General features: G+C 53.6%; 1 protein-coding gene across 1 annotated transcript in view; it reads left to right on the forward strand.

The window, feature by feature from the left end:
- ATP6V1C2 (ATPase, H+ transporting, lysosomal 42kDa, V1 subunit C2) overlaps positions 1–7773 on the forward strand; it is a 60121-nt gene that overhangs the window by 35259 nt on the left and 17089 nt on the right. The window contains 1 exon segment of the mRNA XM_010852064.1: positions 4209–4303. Within this exon segment, the coding sequence (XP_010850366.1) occupies positions 4209–4303 (95 nt within the window).

Below are 7773 nucleotides of genomic sequence, written 5' to 3' on the forward strand. Positions count from 1 at the left end.
GGTTCTAGGCATCCAGAGATGATCGCCCTCCAGGAGCTCGCAGTCCGGGAATCAGACCCGCAGCGCCTCATGTGCTGTCATGGAAACCAAGGGCTTGGGAGCCTTCACAAGGAGAGGGGCTAAGTTGTAGAGGAATTATAGGCATTCTAGTGGACAGGAGGATGCATTCATTCTCTTTGGGCTGAATGCTGGAAAGCCCGGAGTTAGTAAAAAATGCATGGAGACAAGAGCTTGTCTAAAAGGTACCTCTTCTAAGCAACCTGGCTAGTGTTAGGACAGTAATCAGGGTTATTAGGAAGTTCTCGTATGAAGCACTTGCCGCTTGCTGGACACTGTCACAGAGCTCTGGGGACACAGAGATAGTCAACTGCCCTCAAGGAGCCTGAAAGAGCAGGGGAATCAACCATGGTTGTGTAGCGTCATTAGTGAGAAGGAGTTGGCCAGCGTCCACAGGCTCTGGCTGGCAAGGGAAGGGAGCATTGGGCAGGCTTTCAGGACTTGGTCTCCATCCTGATGTTTAGGACAAGGGCAGCCATGAGAGGGAGAGTGAGGGGCTGGGGGTGGCTTGGCTTGGGTGGTGTGGTGTGCCCACGGGGTCTGGAGGGGGCAGTGGTGAGGATCGCCAGAGCACACATCTGCCTGGCATCAGCCTAGGGGGATGTTCCCTGGTCTGTTGTGGCGGGGAGGTGTTGGTGGCTCCCACCAGGCAGCGAGCGACCAGCATGGGAGCTGTGTGACGGTCATGCCTGTCCAGTGCCTGGCCCACAGTAGGGTTCAGTAGCAGCATCAAGGGTGACCACTGACACAGGACAAGTCCTTTGTGACCTTCGGTTCTGCCACTGACCATGCCCCTGCCATCCTCCAGACCTTAATTCAGCTCCTCACAGGCCTGGATCCTCCCTGCAAAGTCACCTCCCTGCCCTAGTGTGGCAGTCCCCCAATCCATATTAATATCAAATTAGTACCAAAATCCTGTATGAGTCAACTCAGGCTACCATATCAAAATACCCAGACTGGAGCTTAAACCGCGGACATTTATCTCTGGAGGCTGGAAATTCAGGGTCAGGGGGATGGCAGGGTTGGCTCCTGGTGAGAACCTGCCTCCTCCGCTGTGTGCTCACACGTCCCTTCCTTGGTGGGAGCACACACACACAGGAGGGGGCGGGGGTGGGGGCGGCTCTCTGGTGCCTCCTTCTAGGGGCACTTAGTTCGCTGGGTCAGGACCTTGCCTTTGGTGCCTGCGGGGTACCCTCGGCAATCGCAACACCATTGGAATCTGAAAGTGAAAGTCGCTCAGTCGTGTCCTGCGACCCCATGGACTATACAGTCCCTGGAATTCTCCAGGCCACAGTACTGCAGTGGGTAGCCTTTCCCTTCTCCAGAGGATCTTCCCAACCCAGGAATCGAACTCAGGTCTCCTGCATTGCAGGCGGATTCTTTACCAGCTGAGCCACAAGGGGAGCCCTTGGAATCTGAAGGACCTCTCTAAGTCCCGAGACCAGATGTATCAGTGTGTGGTTCTCAGGAAGGCACCAACCCATGACAGCTTCCCTGTGTCCCCCCACCCCCCACTGCCTCCGCCACTGCCTCACCTGCCCAAGGGTGGGGCAGAGAAGGAGCACCCCCCACCCCCAGGTCCACGTTCCTCGTCTCCTTTTCTGGTGGGGGTTACATGACTTACTCTGTGCCAAAGTTTCCTTATCTCTAAGCTGGAGATGATGATAAGACCCAACAGGGTTGAAAAGTAAATTAACTGAAATATCGGGTTGGCCAAAAAGTTCGTTCAAGCATTTTGGTATCCTCTTATGGAAAAACTCAAATGAGCTTTCTGGCCAATCCAATATTTCATGCATCCGGGCCAGGGTGAAGCACCAACCAGGGTCAGCTGGCTGTGAAGGTCGTCACCAGCATCGTCATCCTTATGTTGAGTGAGTTAGCGAAGTCGCTCAGTCGTGTCCGACTGACTCTTTGTGACTCCCAAGGACTGGTAGCCTAACAGGCTCCTCTGTCCATGGGATTTTCAAAGCAGGAGTACTGGAGTGGGTTGCCATTTCCTTCTCCAGGGGATCTTCCTGACCCAGGGATTGAATCTGGGTCTCCCACATTGTAGGCAGACGTTTTTACCATCTGAGCCACCAGGGAAGCCATCCTTATGTTAAAGCCCATCTAACAGCTCTGCTCTCAGACCTCTTCCCTCCCCGAAGACCCACTTCATTTCCATCTGCTCCGTGGCGACTTGTCAACCCCAGCTGTCCGACTCAGGCTCATCTCGAGCTGAGCCCGTCTCCTCTCGCCTCTGCTCTGGCCCAGGCTGCCACCTCCTGGCTGCCTGCCGGAGTGAATGTCCCCTTCTTTCATGCCCCCATGCAACCTGGAAACCCAAGTGTCCCCCCAGGCTCCATTTTGCCCTGGGGTCACTATCCCTGCATCCTGTTAAGCTGACCTCCTGCCTCCACCCGCAGGGCTTGGGCCCCCAAGCTTTTCCTTCTCTATTGCAAACCTGAGACGACTGCTCAGGACACAGGTGTGCTCGCCCGGCTACGTAGCCCCTGGAGGCTTGTGTCTGGACCTGCTTTGCTGAGCTTTCAGCTCTGCTGTTGGAGTCGGAGGGATGCGTGTCCAACTCCCGGCACACATGAGGGGCTCAGTAAACGGGCCCGGAGTCTTGATTGCCACAGGAGAAGGTGTAGACGAGACTTGACCCCACTCCGTCCACAGCCCCAGCCCGTCCATACCCCTGGCCCATCAGCTTGACCCAGGGATTCCCCGTGCCCAGAAAGTGACGTTGGCCAGTCCACCTGGTCAACACCCAGCCCCCTCCTTCACTGGCCACATGGCAAACTCTTGGCCCCCTCAGGACCCATGTGAATACAGGGTCTCCTCAAAGCCTTCCGAGCCCCCTAGCCCCCAGGGCAGGAGGCAGGTGCTGGCTCCCCTCCTCCTGCAGTCCTGCCCTCCTCGCATCACGCATCTCACTGGGGTATCAGGTTAGACCAGAGTCCCCAGGAGACTGAGGGCGAGCAGGCTATGACCTGCCAACCCTGGCATGGTAGCGAGCTGCCTTCGGTCATGGTGCCTGAATGTCGAGGGATGGTGGCCAGTCCCTTTCCATCTGTGTGAGGGTAGTCTGGGAAAGGCTTGCGTCCACTTAACCTGGGGTGAGAATCCAGGCCCTTCTTGCTGGCTTCGAGGAATTCAGGGGCCCTCTTAGCATGCCATACACGGAAGGGGTGACTGACTGGGGTGTAACCTGCAGTTGGCCCCCAGGTAGCACCTTAGAGGAGTGCGGGCCCTCCCCTAAGGAGAGTGGGCCCTCGAGAGACTTCCCCTGGTGCTCCCACTGCTCAGGTAGGGAGACTGAGGTGCAAACAGGATGGTTACTAACATGTTTCTGTGCCCCACCGCCCCCAGCACTGACCTCCAAGCCTCTTCCTCTGCCCTCAGCTCATTAGAGACAATCGCAAACACCCTGGGGATGCGAGGTTTAGTTTGCTTTTGAAGGAAGTGAGGGAAAAAAGGAAACGTTGAAAAGACACGGATTTGTTCTTCTCACTATAGACTTTATACAAAGGAGATACCCTGACAAAAGCACATCTGTGCCAAGTGGCGAAAACCACATACGCGAACACTAGTATTTTGCTAATGTTGAAAATGCCTTCGTTAAAGCAGACGTGCATGGCGCTGGCCTGTCTAATGCTGGGCGTGGGAGGCAGGAAGATTGCTTGTCTGCTGGGCAGCTGGCACCTGTGACAGGCTGTGTGGTTTGCAGAGGGTGGCTTGGGGCTCTCTGGCATGCCTTTGGGGTACTTCTAGCCAATAACTCATGGCAGGGCATGTCCGAACCTACTGGAAAGGGCGGGGAATTCTCCCAGTGTCTGAGTTTCTCCTAACTCAGGGTCCACCTCCTGCCAAGGCAGGGCCTCTCACGCAGAGCCCTGGGGCAGCTGTCTGGGCTTGAGTCTGGGCACAGGAGCTCACCCTTACAGCATCCCGGGTGATGGGCTTTTCTGACGGGCTTGGGAGCTGCCTGCGGGCCTGGCTGGTGGCTGGCCCGGCTTCTGCTCTCCCAGAGAGGGGGGAGCCCCGAGTCTGTCCTTCAGTTTCTCTAATTCATTGGTTTAAGTGGGGACGTTGGCCCGGGCATGGCGCCTGGGTCTCAGGAGAGAAGGGAGGCCCACTGTCTGCTGAGATGCGTCTGTCTCTTGCAGTTGACCTAACGTCCTTTGTGACCCACTTCGAATGGGACGTGGCCAAGTATCCCGCCAAGCAGCCGCTGGTGAGCGTCGTGGACATTCTGGCAAAGGTACGAGGAGGGTCTTCTCTCCAGGGGGGTCGCACATCTGTGACCCTGACCGTCTGGGGACACTGGGGTGAATCTACATGGCCTTTGGACCCTGATGAAGCAAGGAGGCACTTTCCAGGATGCCAGAGGCAGAAGGCGGGGTGGGGTTCAGGGCACCCTGGAAACAGGTTGATGACCACCTGCCCCCCTATACCTCTTCCAAAGTTACTTGCTCAGTCATGTTTGACTCTTTGTGACCCCATGGACTGTTGCCCGCCAGGCTCCTCAGTCCATGGGATTCTCTAGGCAAGAATACTGGAGTGGGTTGCCATTCCCTTCTCCAGGGGATCTTCCCAACCCAGGGATCGAACCTGGGTCTCCTGCATTGCAGACAGATTCTTTCCCATCTCAACACAGGGAAACCGTATGTACCTCTTCCAAAGTGAAAAGTGAAAGTCGCTCAGTTTGTCCGACTCTTTGCGACCCCATGGACTATACAGTCCATGGAATTCTCCAGGCCGGAATACCTCTTCCAAACCTACCACTCTACAGGATGGCTTCATCTTACAGGACACTCCCCTCCAGGGGCACTCTGAGCCCCTTGGTGTTCTGAGCCCAGACCCTGGAGTCCGTTCACTGCGCCCCCCTTTGAAAGATGCTGATGGAGAAGTCAGCCCCTCCCTGACACCCCTACCCCCAGGGTGGTTGTTGACGTAGCAAAAACTATCAGCTTCAGTGCAGCGTTGGGCTTAGGAGCCCTAACTCCTGCAAGGCATTGCCCAGCGTGCCACCCCTGATGACACTGGGGAGCCGGGAAGCCCTGGCCCCACAATTCAGCCTTCTTGGTGAGCCGTGGTCTCCAACTTCTGCTCCATGAATGAAAGTATCAAAGTGGTATCAGCTTCCTCACCCTGTGTCTGCCCCAGGATCACTGGAGTGATGCCCTTGGCACTGGCTCGGGCCTGTTCCCCAGTGGGAAATGAAAATCAGTTAACTAGAGATATCCTGGTCAGAGAAACTCCCTTCTAAAGTGACCAGTGTCTTTTGGGTGTCCAAGCAGGTCTCCCCACTGGGAGGTGCCCCATGCTGACACGGGCAGGGCTGGGCCCCCGACCCTCCTGCCAGCTGAAAGCTGAGCCCACCTGCCTCCATTAATGAAAAGGAGCAGGGATGGGGACCCAGCCCATGACTGCGGCCATCTCTGTGGGCTGGGCCACACTGAAGTTGTTAAAGGGCCTCTAGATCTCACCAGCCTACAGTAAATAGCAAAGTTTCTTTCTTCGCCATATGCGTGTCCACAGTGGTTAGTGGGAGCCTGCTTCTTGTCCACTCACTCAGGGCACTGGCCCCTGGTACCTCCACCACCTGAAGCATCCCTATGCAGGGAGGTACATGGTGTCTCAAGGCTCTGCCTGGCACACATGCCTTCAGTGGTGGGGAGTGCATGCCAGCCAGAGGCCAGAAGGAGCAAGGCTGGGAGTATTTGGTCCTGGACACATTCTTGAAGCACCGCCAAGTGCCAGCCACTCTGTCCAGAATTGCAGAGTTGACCCAGGTGCAGACCCACCCTCAAGGGGCTCAGTCTGCTGGAGAAAGGACTCGTCTTCCTGGGTAATCTGCTCCGTGGCATTGAGCTCAGAGAGGTTCAGCTGACACCAGGTCATACAGCCAGAGCAGGTAGGCACCTGAGGCCAGGCACCCGGGGAACCAGGTCTTGGCCTCGGTGGTCTCATTTCCCTGCCCATTGAGGAGGGGAACTCAGATGTGCTCCTGAAACTTCGAGAACAAGGGACATCTCCCTGTGGTCAGACTGGTGACCTCTCTCCAAACTGGAAAGAGCCTTCTTCTCTGTGCAGAGCATGAAGGGGCTACTTGGGGCACAGCCGAGCCTGGAAACCTGGGCACTGGTCAGGGCTCAGCCACAGCGGGTACTTAGAGGGGCCAGGACGAGGGTCAGACAGAATTGACCTCCAACAGAGCCTGAGGGACACAAGCCTCTTATCCTTCTCCATCAGAGGGCAGAAAGAATGAAAACCACAATCACAGAAAACTAACCAAACTGATCACGTAGATCATAGCCATGTCTAACTCAATGAAACTATGAGCCATGCCATGTAGAGCCACCCAAGATGGATGGGTCATGGTGGAGAATTCTGACAAAATGTGGTCTACTGGAGAAGGGAATGGCAAACCACTTCAGTATTCTTGCCTGGAGAACCCCATGAATAGTATGAAAAGGCAAAGGTTGGTAGGTGCCCAATATGCTACTGGAGATCAGTGGAGAAGTAACTCCAGAAGGCAAGAATGAAGAAACGGATGTGACTGGTGATATAAGTAAGGTCCAGTTCTATAAAGAACAATATTGCATAGGAATCTGGAATGTTAGGTCCATGGATCAAGGTATTTGGAAGTGGTCAAACGGGAGTGGCAAAAGTGATGGCAAGAGTGAGCATTGGCATTTTAGGAATCAGTGAACTGAAATGGACTGGAATGGGTGAATATAACTCAGATGGCCATTGTATCTACTACTGTGGGCAAGAATCCCTTAGAAGAAACGGAGTAGCCCTCATAGTCCACAAGAGTCCAAAATCAGTACTTGGGTGCAATCTCAAAAACAACAGAATGATCTCTATTCATTTCCAAGGCAAACCATTCAATATCACAGTAATCCAAGTCTATGCCCCAACCACCAATGCCAAAGAAGCTGAAGTTGAATGGTTCTATGAAGGCATACAAGACCTTCTAGAACTAACACAGAAAAAAAAGATGTCCTTTTCATCATAGGGGACTGGAATACAAAAGTAGGAAGTCAAGAGGTACCTGGAGTAACAGGCAAATTTGGCCTTGGAGTACAGAATGAAGCAGGCAAAGGCTAATAGAGTTCTGCCAAGAGAATGCACTGGTCATAGCAAACACCCTCTTCCAACAACACGAGAGAAGACTCTACACATGGACATCACCAGATGGTTGACACCGAAATCAGACTGATTATATTCTTTGTGGCTGAAGATGGAGAGGCGCTATACAGTCAGCAAAAACAAGACGGGGAGCTGACTGTGGTTCAGATCATGAACTCCTTATTGAAATCCATACTGAAATTGAAGAAAGTAGAGAAAACCACTAGACCATTCAGGTATGACCTAAATCAAATCTTAGAATTATATAGTGGAAGTGACAAATAGATTCAAGGGATTAGATCTGATAGATAGAGTGGCTGAAGAACTATGGATGGAGGTTCATGACACTGTACAGGAGGTGGTGATTAAAATCATCTCCAAGAAAAAGAAATGCAAAAAGGCAAAATGGTTATCTGAGGAGGCCTTACAAATAGCTTAGAAAAGAAGAGAAGCTAAAGGCAAAGGAGAAAAGGAAAGATATAAGCATCTGAATGCAGAGTTCCAAAGAATAGCAAGGAGAGATAAGAAAGCCTTCCTCAGTGATCAGTGCAAAGAGATAGAGGAAAACAATAGAATGGGAAAGACTAGAGATCG

The sequence above is a fragment of the Bison bison genome, unplaced genomic scaffold, assembly GCF_000754665.1.
Source record: "Bison bison bison isolate TAMUID 2011002044 unplaced genomic scaffold, Bison_UMD1.0 scf7180017864307, whole genome shotgun sequence".
NCBI classification, from domain to species: domain Eukaryota; kingdom Metazoa; phylum Chordata; class Mammalia; order Artiodactyla; family Bovidae; genus Bison; species Bison bison.